Source organism: Carica papaya, chromosome 1 (assembly GCF_054855325.1).
Source record: "Carica papaya isolate Zhongbai chromosome 1, ASM5485532v1, whole genome shotgun sequence".
NCBI lineage: Eukaryota > Viridiplantae > Streptophyta > Magnoliopsida > Brassicales > Caricaceae > Carica > Carica papaya.
Window position 1 is genome coordinate 10,186,598 of NC_142309.1, and position 16,470 is coordinate 10,203,067.

At 36.7% G+C, this 16,470-nt stretch overlaps 1 protein-coding gene across 2 annotated transcripts in view; it reads right to left on the reverse strand.

The window, feature by feature from the left end:
* The window catches only part of ARI8 (IBR domain-containing protein), a 40,674-nt gene that overhangs the window by 14,927 nt on the left and 9,277 nt on the right, over positions 1-16,470 (reverse strand). For both annotated transcript variants that reach the window (XM_088218962.1, XM_088218969.1), the window contains exons 7-10: positions 16,361-16,449; positions 15,651-15,758; positions 2,277-2,367; positions 2,079-2,168 (exon numbers count right to left, since the gene is read on the reverse strand). In XM_088218962.1, the coding sequence (XP_088075088.1) occupies positions 2,079-2,168; positions 2,277-2,367; positions 15,651-15,758; positions 16,361-16,449 (378 nt within the window). The remainder of the gene's footprint in view (positions 1-2,078; positions 2,169-2,276; positions 2,368-15,650; positions 15,759-16,360; positions 16,450-16,470) is intronic.

Here is a 16,470-nt window from a genome sequence, read left to right on the forward strand (position 1 = left end):
AAGGGCAAGAATGGACAAGGAGTTGACGGATCTAGAAAACTGAGGTGATTGCAGTTCTCCATCAATTGCGACAACTTGAGGAAGGGAGAGAAAAAGAAAGAGGGGGTGATTGTGAATGCATCTCAATGTTAGGACGAATCATCTTGTAAAATATCAAGGGAATCAATAATCACAAGAAGAGACATGTAGTAAAGGAGTGTATGAATAGATGAAATCTAAGGTTATTTGCCTCCAAGAAATTAAGGTGAATTGTGCGTTGACTGACATGTCTTGTAGCCTTTGGAAGAATATGGAGATTGGTTGCAAGGAGCTTTCTGCTAATGGGACTTCTGGTGAGATTCTACTGTATGTAACAATAGTCTTCTTCACTGAATGGTGGTTTTGACCAGGGACGGCTCTATCTTATGTATATTTGAAGATTGAAGAAATGGATGGGGATGGGTGTTTATTGGCAGTGAGGAAAGAAAGAGGAGAAAGTTATGGGAAGACTTGGATGACTATAAACAAAAAATGGAATCTCCCATGGATTGCGGGAGGGCACTTTGACATGGTTCTACATAAGCATGAAAGTTCAGGAGAACATTTATCCAGAATTTATCCTAATAAGTTCTAAAAGACTTTAGATAGAGTACATTTACTGGATTGGCCTCTCATGGTAGGTAAATGGACATGGTCCAATCAAAGATCAAATCCGGTTTGCTCCGGAATTGACAGGTTTTTGTGTCAGTTTTACAACAATTTCATATATCAGGAATAAATCAAAAACTTCTATAACGCATTATCTATGATCACTTTCCTCATTTACTTGGACTCATAGAGGATTAAATAGGGTCCCTGCCCTTTCAAGTTTGAGGATAAATAGTTAAAAGTTAATGGATTTTATGACAAGGAAATAGCAGAGAGATGTGAGAGTGAATAGGAATGCCAGTTACAGAGTGGTTAGAAAGTTGGGGGTGGTAAATATTGAAACTAAGAAGTGGTTTAAAGAGGAGTGGAGGGACGTTATACTTAGTCTTTATTACAGGACCTAAAGACAAATGATTGATTGGAGGGGAAGGGTGGTTTGCTACTGAAAATTTGGCTTGCAAAAAATACAAAATATTTGAGTTGCAAACAAAACGCAAAATGGAAGAGATCCCCTAGAGGCAAAAATCAAAAGCTAAATAGATAGAAGAGGGGGATAAAAACACCATCTTTTCCTATTGTATCATAGGAGAATCAATTATGTGGAGGAGTTAGATATCGATAGCAGCTTGGTGAAGAGTAATGAGCAGTTGAGAGAATGGGTCACAGATTTCTTTAGTAGGTTATATTATGAAGATTTTCGTTAAGACCTACGTTGAATGGCCTGGACTTTACGTATGTGGATGACCAAAGATGTAAATCACTCGAAAGGAAGTTTTCTTAGGAAGAGATTTTGGAGAGTCTCACGCAATGTAGAAAAGTTAAAGCTATAGGATCCGATGATTTAAATATAGGTTTTCTTCAGAAAATTTGGTATGTGATTAAAGAGGATATTATTGAGCTTTTTAATGATTTCCATGAGTCTGAGTCTTTTATTGGATACTTAAATTCTATCCTTTTGGTACTTATTCCTAAAGTGGAGGGGGCCACAAGCATCAAGCATTTACTTTATTAATTACAAACAAATCCTTTTTTTTCATCTTTCCTAAAAATATGAACATGCTATGTTTCATTTTGTGCTAAAGGCTATGTTTTCTTTAATTATGTATATGCCATCATCTTAGCTTCCTATATGTTTCTATTAATTTTATATTGATTTATGTCAAACAAATACAAGTACAAATACCCAATTTGTGGGCTCTTATTGACCAAGTCCCTATATCATTGATTACAAAATAGAAAAAATGTCAAGAATAGAGTCTGCAAAAGCAACGATAACAAGAAGAAAGACAAGAGGGGTTTAAAATCAACGTTAATCAGATATCGAGTACAAACATGACTAATTCACTAATATTTCCCAAGTGCTTCAATTAAAAATTATTTTCTGGAGAAGAAAACAAAGTAGTAATTTAATTGTTTGCAACCAATCAAGCGTATTAGTAAATTCTACATACCGACTGGTTTGTTGCCCACCGCTCATAGTAGTGAGTATATCTCTCCAGAGAATTTTTAGCCATCTCTCTACGCTTCTCTGCTTCATCATACTGGCAGTAATAGTTTTAAGAATATTAATCAGCTGGATGCAATAGAAATATACAAATACTACTAACTAACACCTTTCAGAATACAGAATCAAAATGTTTTTGTAATACCACTCCTTCTTGCTTTGCTGTCTCATAACGGTTACATGCATAAAAACCACCTGTCCTCTCACCATGCTCCGCCCATGCACCAAGGCAAAGCCTGCATACATGCATGGTTAAATAACAAGCATTACAAGGAGAGAAAGAAATTAGCAAAATTTTGAAGACAATGAATTAAAGGATATACAAAACATTTTGTCATGGGTGTAAAGATAAGGGGAATTAAAGACAAGAAAAGGAATCAATGCATGGTCAAATGAGAAGCATTACAAGGAGAAAAGGAAATGGGAAACTTGAAAACAAGAAAAACCATCCTGTCTTGGGTATGAAAATAAGCTTTGAAAGTAAGAAGAATACATGTGAATAAAAAAAAAGGACAAGAAGAAAAAAAAAATATGATTGACATGCTTATGTTGAGGGCGTCAATTAAAAACTAGGGTATTTAATATTGTCTTTAATACTTTCATTAGTACTTTAATAAAACTTCAGCAGGTCTGAATAAATAAGGCAGGTCAGCAAATGGATAGAATGGAAGTTTTAATTTAGATCATTAATGCAGAACAGCAACATTCTAGGATGGACATTTCCGTATGAAGAGATATTTTCTAATTATAATCCTCAAGTATTACTAAAGGTACTTACCTTATTTAGTTAAGATCTTACTGGATTCATTTGCATTGCACATTGTTTTCAATTAATTAGAATATTTCCTGTTACTAGATTTCCTAGGTAGACTTCAGTAGTCTTTTTTTAATATCTCGGTGCTTGTATATATACGGTACCCTAGCGATGCATAATAGAGTAGTGATAGATTACTAAAATAGATTAGAAATTATAATTCTGTAAAATGTAAAACTACTACAGTATTACTAAAGTTTAGTAACTTCAGGGTTTTGGTCATATTAGTATATAATTTTCTTAGATGTTTTAATATTTCCTATTTATATCAGGATTAGTAATCCTAATATTTTTAGTATTAGTTTCCTCTTACTAAGATTAGCATTCCCAATCTTATTAGTTCTTGTATTTCTTAGTTTAATCTATCCAGTAAAGGTTAATTAGGAAGCACCATAAGTATCTTTATAATTTCACTTCTTAATAAAGATTTCAGTTATTTTGATAGAAATACTTTGAGAGTTATCAATTTTCTGGTCGTGTAATATGAGCAATCATTAGTGTGATCCTTAAGACTTCTTAAACGTGATATCTAAGAAACTCTAGGTGTAATGTTGAAGCTTTTATCCCTAAATCCATAAGTGGACAAATCAATACTATTTATCCTACATCACCTAGTTAACTTAATTTCCAAACAATTACGCTACTACTCAACATCAATGAGATATTGATTTGAATATTTAAATTTGTTTTTATTATTGAGATAAGAAATCTCTATTACTGGTTGCTCATTTATTTTCCTGTGTTTCGTGTCAAGCTTTCTTTGTCCTATATACGTTCATGTCAAAACCTAACTTTGGTGCATCACACTACTATTATTACTGACACCCAAGCTCAAAAGCCTAAAGTTGCCAAAATACCAGCAGAACAATAAAACTCAAGAAAAATCGATTACAAGTTTCCTAGCTACTACCAGGATGGGGCAACACTACCTCACCATTAAAAGCGAAGGACAATATAAATCATTCCCCCAAGTCTAAACCACCAACTCCTTCGTTGGTGCCCTGCCTGTCACATCAAAAGCTCATTGACCTCAATTTGGGAACCACTCTATCTCTACCCTAGGAAGCCATAGCCAAAAGCCCAATCATTCCAATCACAAATAAGTGGAATATTGACAGCACATGCTCACATGCACATGTACTTCATCAAGAAGCTGCCAACATTTGAATGCTTCACTCAAATAGATCAGTTTGGTATAATTACAACTTCACTAACCAATTTAGTCTCCTAGAAACTAGTTTTTAACCAGTTTAACCAATTCCTCAGCTTCTTTTATGCATTCTTGCTAATTTTAAGATTCATTTTGCCAAATCCAGGCTTCATACCTACATTTGAGTACTCTTAGTTACACATTTTGACATGTGTATGGTTAAATTTTAAAGGATGAAATACCAGATGATTCATAGGAAGTTTTTTATCAAAGTAGATACAAAGAGAATTCAAGTAATTCCAAAATATTCTTTTTCTAGAAAAAAAATGCTACTAAAATGAAGCGAGGGGTATTTCCGGGAAAAAAAAGGCAGCAAGGGGAAGTCACCCATGTGCAGAAGTATTTACCTATCTCCCAAAGAAAAGGATTTTAAGATCAACAAAACCCTTACAGGTGGTGTGGCCCTTAAACAACATATCAAGGGTCTTAAGGCAATGGCTTGAATTTTTTTTTTTTTGGGGAAATAAGGCAATGGCTTGGACTGATGCAAAATGGGAGTACCAAATTTATAAGCTTTAGCTCCTTTCTCTCCAAAAGCCCCAGAAGATTGCATGAGGAATCAGGAACAAAAACTCCATCCTAAACTTCATTCATTGTGGGAATCACATTACACACACACTACTCATCCTTCATAGAATTACCACCCACCAAGGATTAAGAAGAAGGGTTGAATCCCACAGCCTTGTAGTTCCAGGATGCTAGAGAAGAACACAGCTTGGAGACTCCCCATCATGCTGACACAAGAAACAACTAACTATAATTTTTCCCCCTTTTCATAAGTTCACTGATAGTTAATGATACAGAACAGATTGGTTTCGATCTCATAAGTAAATAAAAAAAAATTATAATTCTCTTAGATACTAAAACTATTTTACTATCAGTGGCCTATTATTATAATTTAGTAGCTTTAAGATTTTATTCTTTTAAGTATTTAATTTTTCTACTCTTGTTAATGTTAGTATTTTTTAGTTTAATCTTATTTGGGAAAAATTACTTAAAAGCAGTATAGTTACCTTCATAATCTCACATTTCATAATATAGTTTAATCATTCAATGAAAATTCTTTGAGAATCTTATAATGTTTACTGATTCTGTAAGGCAATCAAACACTTAAAATATGATGCTTAAAGATTCTTAGTTCTAATGTATAAGAAACTTAGGTGTCATATCTAGCTAATCTTCCAAAATCTCTCAGTTGACAAAGTAACTCTAATTTGTCCAACATCAGTTGTTACCAGAGCTAAAAGCATTTGTACTTCAGCTCCTTGAAAGGTATTTTCTAAGTCACTTTCTTGCTAGTTTAATACCTCAAAACTCAAGATTGAATTTTTACTAAATAGAGGAGAATCATACAGAACAGGAAGATCTAGAATAGACAAATTTCAATATTAAAAGAAATTTACGTAATCATAATCTTTGAATCTATTATTAATTGAAACTTAACTTATTTAGGAACTATTATGAAGTAGCACGGTAAAATAGGATTTAGAAAGAAAGAAAAAGAATAAAATAATTGAATCTCCAATCTAGGAGGATTGTCAACAACCACAATGACAGGGCTGTTAAACACTCAATTAATGACTATCGGTAGGTTTTATTTACAAGTATTCTACTAAGATAACGAAACACCCATGTATTCACAGGTGCTAGTAATCTAATACGACTAGAATATTTAAATAAGAAAACAACAACAAAATAAGAAATGCAACTAAATACAAGTAAAATTCTCAACTAACAACAAACTTATTACTAACAGTTCCTAAATAAGCAAAATAGCCTTAATAATACATAAAGATTATAATAACATAAATATCTCATGATATTGAGATATGTCCATCCTAGGATATCATATTTTGCATCGTTCTCCCCCACTTAGCATATAAAGAAAAGATAAAAAAAATCGATCCAAATTATCGATGTAAACTTGGAAATATTTTCCAAATAATTGACACCCACAAAAATGTGAGAAGATAAAAATCTCCCAAGAACAAGGATTCCAAAAGAGTAGTGAACCAATTAGGCATGACAAAATCCACAAAAGTTAATACCACTAAACTTGAAGAGTAGAGCCTATAAATATATTTTTAAAAAAGAGGTTAATCCAGAATCTCAGCAATTAGTAACAACAGCAATAACAATGTTGTCATAGTAACAATCATAAGGTTGTTTATATTAAAAAAAAAAACAATCATAGGGTTGTTAAGCGCCCCCCCTTATCAATCCTCCTGCTGGTTTGACCGAATTCCCTAGCAAAATTCTCTGGAAATCTAAAGCCCCCCACGGAGCTTCTTTTCTCGCTTGGGAAGCTGCTAAGGGTTGGATCCCCACTCTTGATAGTCTAATGAAAAAGGGGTGGAGCCTTGCCAATAGATGCCCCATGTGCAAACAGAACAGATTCTGAAATCCATTAACTTTTAACTTGATAGCTTATTGAATTGGAGGTTATCCATTGTTGGCCTTAGTGTAAACTCTTCAGAGAACAGATTCTGAAAATAGGAGAGAGCACCTTCTCTCATTGCATCATTCCCCTCCATCCTACTATCATTGATATGGAGCTCATCCACATAATTATTTCTTCTGTGGTGGTTAGCAACACCATAAAAGTACTTTGTGCTTGTATCTCCATCCATAAGCCATTTTTCTCTTGTTTTTTGTTTCCAAGAGATAGCTTCAAAATGGAGTTTGTTGGCCAAATCAAGTTTCAAAATATTCTTCCTCTCCTTATCAGAATTGGACAGACCTGAGATACCCTCATTCATGTCCAGGGTGTTTAACTCGGCCATTAGTTCATTTATCTTGTTTTCGGCAGCCCTGCCCACTTCCTTAGACCATGTTTTAATTTCATTCTTCAGACATATAAAATTCCTAGCAATTTTTGAGCTAGGAGTGCCACTAGATTTTGTGGATTTCCATACCTTTTCAACCAAGGATTTAAAACTGTCAGTTTAAGCCATTTACTATCAATTGTGCATTGGTCTGTGAGTGTGACCTTGAAACATGTCAACCAAGAGCTCTCCCTAAAACTTTCTCTCTCTAAAATTCTCTCTACTTTTTCAATCTTTCTCTTCCTCCCACTCTCTACCATCTCCTCTCTCGCTATCTTCCAAACCCTTCTTAAACTCGATCTTGTCGACCCCAACCGTTGTGGGTCGGCCAAGAGGCCGACCGTTTTCCTTTTTTCTCCTCAATACTACCCGTAAAAAGTAAACACTTCGTCTTTATCAGGAGAATCTTTCTGGAAAGAAGCTGAACAGGCTGAGAATCTACAAAAACGGAAGAAGAAACAGAATTTCTATCCCTCTCAACAAATTAAAGTTGAATGGCTGATTGAAAACCTAAAGGACTTCTATTGGAACAGAGGCAAAGATTCATGGGGCAGGAACATTAAAGGATAGCATCGTCATCTCTTCCTGGCTTTGGTCTGGAACAAATGGGGCAGAAATCTTGTTCTATCGAAAGAAAGAGAAGGTTCTGTAAAAAGAATCTTTATCCCTGATGGTTTTGAGGTCGGGGGATGGTGGCCCACCATGAAAGCCATTTTTTAACTTATTGAAACGCCTCTGAAAAACCCGTTTTTGAAACATTCAGATCATATCCCTTCTGTCTCCTATTCTCATCAGGTACAATTCGTATCCTCTCACATATCATTATGTTGCCCAAACTGCAAGCACACTATCGCTTCATATTCCCGATGGAAGAGAAGAAATCATACGCAGAAGCACTGAAACCCCACAACGGCAACCCTAAGTGGGTGGTGACGATTGTACCCAACCCGAACAGAATCCCCAAAAATCCGGTTTTTGAAATTCAAAAACTGAAAAGCAAAAGCAGGAAAAAACAAAATAGGGTCTCCCCAACACAGAAGAGGACTCACCATCTTAAGAAGCTCAGTTTCACTTGGGCTGAAAAGGCAAAATGAACAAATGAAGCGGGCCCAAGTAACATGAACAAACCGAAAGCTAGGCCGACCAAAATGCATCAAAAAATTAAGTGGACTTGGAGAGATGAGAAAAAGGATCTACACTGAAATCCGAAACCAATTTTGATCATTTTACCAAAACACCAAACAGAAAATGAGACTTAGGTCATGCAAAAACAAAGCCCTAAAATTCCCTGTCGAGACATGGCAGCTAATGTCCTTTGCTCAAACTCCTGGTCTGGTGCTCAGCAAATCTCATCCATCCCAACTATGAGTCTCAAAGAAGAACTACTCTCTGGTACGAGCTACAAAATGGTGGTGCATCGGTCCGATATGGAATGCCTAACGAGCGGACTCAAAGATTCAGGTAATGACAGAGTTCTGTCTGAAGTTATCGAGTCCATCGATGCTCTTCTGAAAGATAAGTGCAGATATGACCCCCAACTATTCTCTGATTGGATTACTCAGAATATTTTTTGCATCAGCAAATATCTCGGGGCTTCTTTTTTGGGCTATGAAATGGAGGCTAAAAGCTTACTCATTGAGTTGGAGAAAAAGTTAGAAATTTGCAAAAGCATGCCTATACTCTTGCAATCCAGTAAAAAGAAACAAACGGAGAGTGAATCCAGAGAACTAAAACAGTTACAGACGTCAATCAATTATGAGGGTCACAACAAAAAATCCAAGAAAACAGAGGCCATTCTCTTTCTACCCAACGGATGGACAAAATTATTTCCTAGAACATTAGAGGTCCTAATGACCATAAAAAGAGGGTTATAATCAGAAGTTGTCCAAATAGATGGAAGTCTACCATCATCTGCCTTCAGGAAACAAAAATGGAGGTAATTTTTGAAAAAACTATTCACAGTTTGTGGAAAATGTCCGACATTGGCTGGCATTTTCTCCCTGCTAAAGGCTCCGCTGGTGGTATCTTAATTATGTGGAGAACGGACAGAATTCATTGTCAGAATGTTCTCACAAGTGAAGTAACTCTTTCCTATCTATTTTATAACAACAATATCATTTCTTGGTATTTCTCTGAGGTGTATTGCAGAGGCAACTCTTTGGAACAACTTCTACTTGAAGAGGAATTAATTAATGTCAAAAATACCTGGGGGGTCAAGGGTATTGTTTGCAGTGATTTCAACATGATTTTGAGAAACTCTGAAAGATGAGGCAACAACTATTCCAATAATGATATGGATGATTTCAGAGCAGTACTTGACAAACTTGATTTAAACGATTTGCCTCTTAAGGGTGGAAGATGGACTAAGAGTAATCAAAAAAGTCAACCATCTTTCTATAGAATAGAGAGATTCCTTATATCATCTGAGCTACTTCTGGAATTAATTGGTGTCAATCAAAATGTTCTCTCAAGACCCACTTCTGATCATTTTCCGATCTCTCTGACCATGGATGGCATCAAATGGGGTCTTGTTCCGTTTAGGCTTGACAACAAATGACTGGGTCTTGAAAGCTTTAAAGTTTTAGTCACTAAAACATGGAAAAACACTCATGTTCAGGGTTCCATCAGTTACAGAATTGCTGTCAAGCTAAAATCCCTAAAGCAGGAAATTAAAATATGGGCCAGTGACATGGGCAGAAAAGAGGAAGAAAGCGTAACTGATCTTATGTCTGAAATCAACACCCTGGATAGGAAAGAAGAAAATGGTATTCTGAACTTCCTAGAAAGGGAGGAAATGTCATCTAAAAGCTTATTTAGCCAAGAAACTACAAATGAAAGCTACCTCCTAGAAACAAAAATCTAGAGAAAAGTGGATCAAAGATGGAGATAAAAACTCCAAATACTTTCATATGCTAGCTAATCACAGAAGAAAAGTGAACTCATTGAAAAACTCAATATGGATGACAAATGCATCAAGGGTAATGAGGCTCTTAGAGAGGGGGCAAAGGAGCATTTTCAAAAATTGTATAAAGAGAGCAACAATTACAGGCCCAAACTTGACAACCTCTTTTTCAACAGTCTTGATGAGGCTCAAAAAAATCTACTGGAGGAGGAATTTTCCAAGGAAGAGATCTTGTCTTGTTTGAGAAGCTGTGATGGGGATAAAGCCCAGAGTCCAGATGGATTCGACCTCAAATTTTTACAAATTTTTTGGGAGGTCATTAAGCTGGACATTCTTGATTACTTTAAGGATTTTCACACTCATGGTAAATTTGTTCGCTCTCTCAATTTAACCTTTCTTGTTATGATCCCAAAAAAGCTCAACCCAAAAACTTCAATGATTATTGCCCTATTAGCCTTATTGGTTGCATTTACAAACTGTTATCGAAGGTGTTGGCTAATAGACTTACAAGTGTGCTGAATTATATAAGTAAACACGCGTTTGTTAATGGGAGACAGATTACTGATGTCATCTTTTTTGCTGACACGGTTGTGGATGAGACCTTTCAACATAAAAAAAAGGGCATCTTAGGCAAACTGGACATGGAAAAGGCTTTCGATCATGTTAACTGGAATTTCCTAGATTATTTGCTACAAAGAATGGGTTTTGGCGATAAATGAAGAAAATGGATCAAATCTTGTGTCACTACAACCAGTCTTGCTATATTAGTGAATGGTGGGCCTTCCTTTTTTTTCACGGCTTCTAGAGGTTTGAGACAAGGGGACCCACTGTTACCGCTTTTATTTATTTTTGTTATGGAGGTTTTTAATCAACTAATTGAGAGAGCTAAAAACATTGAACTTATTAAGAGGATATCGGTGGGAAACAACTCAAGACACATTGAAATTTCCCACCTTTTCTTCGCAGATGACACTCTCATATTCTGTTAACCTAACACAAGTCATTTAATATTTCTCAAATGCATTCCAATTTACTTCCTTGCTGTGTCAGGTCTAAAAATCTCTACAAATCAAAATTAGTTGATCTGGGCTGTTGCAATAATGGAAATACATTCTGTGATATCCTTGGCTGCAAAAAATCGGCATTCCCCATCACCTACCTGGGTGTACCTTTGGGAACCAAGACAAATGACAAAAGATGCTGGTAACCGGTGATTGAAACGTTCAACAACAGATTAGCCACTTGGAAGAGGAAATTTTTATCTAAAGAAGGCATATTAACTCTCCTAAAGAGCACTTTCTCTAATCTGCCTATCTATTACCCATCTATTATCAATATTCCAACAAATGTTCCCAAAAAAATTGGAAGCCATACAATGCAATTTCCTATGGGGGGACAGTGAAAACAACAAAAAATATCATCTGGTTAAGTGGTCGGAAGTTAAAAAACCCTTGAAAGAAGGTGGTTTGGGGCTGAGATCAAGGACTAAATTAAACAATGCCTTGCTTGGGAAACGGATTTGGAAATTTTGGAACGACAACGACAGTTTATGGAAATTAGTTATCAATTGTAAATGGTTCAAAGGCAATCCTCGTGATCTTTCTCACATTCATAACAGCAACTATGGTATTAGCATGTGGAAGAACATAATTAATTTGAATGATGCTTATTTCCTCAGTTCTAAGTGGTCTATCGGGAATGGTCAAAGGATCCGTTTTTGGGATGATATTTGGTGCGGAACTAAAAAATTCAAAAATAGATTTCCCCATACCCTCGCTATCACTAAGAACAAGCTGCATCTGTTTGGGAAGCTGCTGGATCGACCTGTCATGTTTCTTGGAATGTCCCGACCGTGAGAAACCTTAACAATTGGGAGCTGGAGGACTACGAATCTATGCTTCTTACTATGGCCGGCATTAATCTCACTAATAGGGATGACAGATTAACTTGGAACCTCAATAAGAATGGACTATTTTCTGTCAATTCGTTGTATCGCTTCCTGGACGGCCAAAAACAGAATATTCAAAGAACTTTTCCTTCCAAGATTATTTGGAAATCTAGTGCTCCTCCAAGGATATCATTTTTTGCTTGGGAGGCTGCAAATGGGAAGATTCTCACTCTTGATAATTTGATGAAAAAAAGTCACACAATTGTCAATAGATGTTTTTTATGTAAGGAAGACTTGGAAACTTCTAATCACATGCTTTTAAACTGCCTCACTACAAGGAATCTCTGGAACATGATCCTACGATTGTTAGGGATCTCTTCGGTATTCTCTGGGAATGTAAACTCGGAATTGATGGCTTGGGAGGGAATTGGCAGCAACAATAAATTCATCAAACTCATTCCTCTTACTATATTCTTGGTCATCTGGAAGGAAAGAAACAAGCAGGCTTTCGGTAGTGTCGAATCTGATTTTAATATCATCAAGGATAATTGGTTTAATTATTTTGGCTCTTTTATTTTAGAGCATAACATTAATTTGTTTTGACGATTTAGGTATTATTGTAAATATGCTAATCGAGATGTAAATTTTGTACTTGGGAGGTGCTCCCTTAGCGCCTTTTTTATATTAATGTTACTTTTACTTTTATTTCAAAAAAAAAAAAGTCTAACGGGGGGAGGGCTTCCATTGGACCCAACAGGATCTAAACAGATAGGAAAATGATCAGAGATAGGTCTAGTAAGTACCTTTTGGATGAGAGCTAGGATTTCTAGGAAAAAATCGTTGAAGACTAAGAACCGATCAATCCTAAAGAAAGAGGGAGTTTCTCTCTTATTGCTCCAGGTCCAGCTACCACCCTTCAAGTGGAGATCAACAAAGTCCAGCTTGTCAATATGGGATTGAAACTCGCTGGTGCATGAGGCAGAAAATTGATCGCTAGACCTCTCCCAACGCTTAAGCACCATGTTGAAATCCACACCAATCACCCCTCCTCGCCCCCTATTTGGTCTGACAGGTTGATAGTTCCTCCCAAAGAGTCACTCTTTCAATCTCATCACCCCTACAGTAAACATCGGAGTAGTACCACTCTGCCTCATTAACATTATCGGAAAAAAAGTAAGAAACTGTGGTCTCACCAATCATGGAATCAATGCAATCCACCTTATCCTTATTCCACGGGACCAAGATGTCACCAGCCGAGCCCTTTGTAGGAATGAAAGGCCACCCTACTTCTCCCGAGCGCCAAATGCTTCTAATTGTTTTCACATAAATGATTTTTATCTTAGTTTCTTGAAAACAAACAATAATTGGTTTCCACTGATCCAAACACTCTGTGATGATATTCTTTTTCTTAGCATCGTTAAGACTCCTAACATTCCAAGAAATGATTTTTTTCAATCATTCATGAGAACTAGTTTCCACCCCGGTACTCTTGCTCTTCTGCTTCCTACCTGCATAATTAACTGAGCATTGAAGGCGTTTCAGTTCCCTCGCCCATCCCCCTTCATACTGCTTTTTCTTTACCCTTTTGGCCTGATCAGTAACACCTTGGCATATTTCCATTCCTTTTTTTCCAATTCTACGAACAAAGCAAATGCTTGAGCCTCAAACCTGAAGGTCACACCCAACAACTTGCTGATATTGCTGATGTTTTGAGAGACCCATGTGGAGGTGAAATCCCCAACCACAACAGGACTAGGGTGACTTAAGCTCGCTATCTTGCTGGAATCTTTTATTGGAGAAAAAAGAGGAAGGGCGGCATCCTTTTCATAATTTTGGACCAACATGAGCTCTAATCGTGAGCCAGGATTCAAAGGCCAGAAGTTTTCTTCCAACAACTCAATATTTAGAGCATTGCTACACAGAGAGAAAGAGTCTACATACCCTTTTTCTGTGTAGATAGCAATCATGTCATCGTTGTAGAGATTACTACGGTTTTCCAAAGCTTTGAGAGAGTTTTCAGCTTCGGCAACTTGTTCCCCTGAATGAGCCAGTTTCAGCTGTTTAGAGGGGCTGCCTTGGGCTAGTTTTCTTTTAGCCCTCCGCATCCATTTGACTTTTAGGCTCTTCAACTTAGTGCTTTTAAACTTTCGGGCCTCATTGGTTGGCCCAATATGCTCAATCTATTTACCCTTCTTCTCCCAGGTATATTTGGGCCTAACAGATTATGTCTTTGTAAGTATTGGGTTTGTATTGGATGGGCCTGCCAAATCTTTTTCCCAGGACGAGGGGAATGGGTCAAATTTTTTAAATTCAAAATTTGAATTTTTGGAAGCCGGGTCGGGGTTCTTCTTCTCCACCCGAACAAGGTGACTGTAACCCAACTTTAAAACTTGGCAAAGGATTTATCGTCGATTACTTTCACTGTCATGTTGATGTTGTGACTACAGTGGGGCCATTGGAGAAGCACCAAACATAGTGAGACTCCTTTTGTTCGAGGAGACTTAGAGCGTTAGAACCTGACAAACTCTCCACAATTTTTTTGAACAAGTTCACCAGAGGGACTTCTGCAAGTTCAAAAATGGATTTCATCATACACCACCATCCACCCGCTCTCTCCCCTTCTGGGTTAAAGATTCTTTTGAGAGATTTGCCTCTTTCTTCCATCATTACCAAATAACGACCCCTTTTATTCCATCCTCGCACCACAAAAAGATGCCGGGTGCCGCCTAATAGTTTCTTCCCCCATGTAGTGCCCCCTTTGAGCCAGAAAAAGTCGCTAAAGGCCTCAACAACCCACTTAACTTCACTTTTGTTAAAGCCGATGGACATTCTGAAGCCCTTTCTGTTCTCGCATATTCTCAAGCATTCAAACTTTCTTCCTTTGCAAATAACGTCAAAAGATTTCGATCAATAAGGACAAATTTTTTGTTAGAACCATTTGACATTTCCAAACAGCTTAGCGTAGGTTGGCAAGTAACCTTTTCGTTCCCTTCGCTACTCTACAAGTCATTTACTCAAGGGAGTGAAAGAGAGGTGGACAAGAAGAGAAGGAAGAGACAAAGAGTAATGGCTTAAAGTGATTTATGGATGCCTTCCTCAGAGGAAGGAGAAGAGAAAATTGAGAGAGGAAAGGGAAGATTTTTTAGTTGAGAACTTTTTATAATCTCTGCTGCGTATGTTCTAACTCAATGAAGAAGTTGAAGAACAAATTGATCAATATATTGATTTCATCATACTGCCAAGATTTCACACTCCAAAACAATTTGTATGTTTCCAATACTTTTAGTTCTGAAGATAATAATTGAGCATAAAGTTTGCTATGCTTTTATACTAAAGCTCAAAGATCACAGTTTTTATATAATTTTCACTTTAAGGCTGCCTGAAGGAGACAAAAGTTAGAAAAGCTCAACATGCAAACATTCCAACCCCCCCAACCCAACACATGCACCAGTTAAGACTATGAAAGAATTGAAAAGAAAATTTCAAACAAAATTCTTGACACTAGGAGACAGAAGAATTCTCTCTTAACAAGCCCTTAATGTCAGGAAATAAAAATTATTCTCTCTTAAGCAGCCCTTACCTCTTCCACAACAAATCCATAAGAAGATAGTCTAGCAGCCCTAACATTTTATTTTGCAGAGCAAACCAAACATGTCATTTCTATAATCAGAGATTAAATAATTTTAAGATGCAAAACAAAAACATAGAATTCCCTGGTGAGGAGAATATTTAAAAAGAAAAAAAAAACTACTTGTCTAACTAACTTAAGAAAATATAAATGCAATATTCATGAAACATGATACAATTGATACTCTTTTACAATGGAATAAAACAAAGGAGTAAACCAAGTAAAAGATTTACCAAAAGGATATAAGCTTACCAGCAAAACTCAAATTTACATGGTGGCGTGCACGTAATATGCATACAGCCCTGGTTTTTCTCAATAGGCCGCTTACACTTTGGGCAAGGTTTGGAATTAGCCAATATCCTGAAAGTCAAGACAGGAATATACACAAATGTTAAATTTAAAGTGCAAGAGATAGGGTCTCTTTTTGCTTTTTATGGATTTCGGTAGGAGGGCTGACAAGGGTGTAGATTAAGATTTTTCAATCTTGTGACCAAACATGCAGATAGGGCCCAAATAATTTTTATGGCCCCAGGATTCCCCTTCAAAGCAATGACTAGTGGTCAAACAAGGTTGAGATCACTACACAATAAGATGCCACTGATAGTTCCTAGTTCATCAGGCCTGCATTAAACAATGACGGGGTTTCATGCTTGGTATGTACAGGAGCTATCAATCTTCCACCAGCTAACTGGCTCGTGTATTACAGTCATTTTTTTCTTTATGGAAGGAGAAAGAATATTTGAACAGAGAGGGTGCAAACAAGCTATCCATCAAAAGATAAGGAAACAAAGGTAAAGCTCCGATAGTACAAAGTAGCTAATTATACACTCATTTTTCTGGTAAGAATATCTGTAAACCAAATTAGTGACAGGTTAAAATAACTTAGTCTGAAAGAAAAATGAAATATATTAACAGGCTCCAAAGAGATGCTACCCGTGTACAACCGGCAATTTGTTGCATACCAATTCATATTCTCAGATTCTGCACTGTTCTTCAATATCCACTTTGCAACTGTGCCACAGTCAACAGGACGATGAGCCTCCTCAGTACACTGGACAGTCAATAGTTGCAT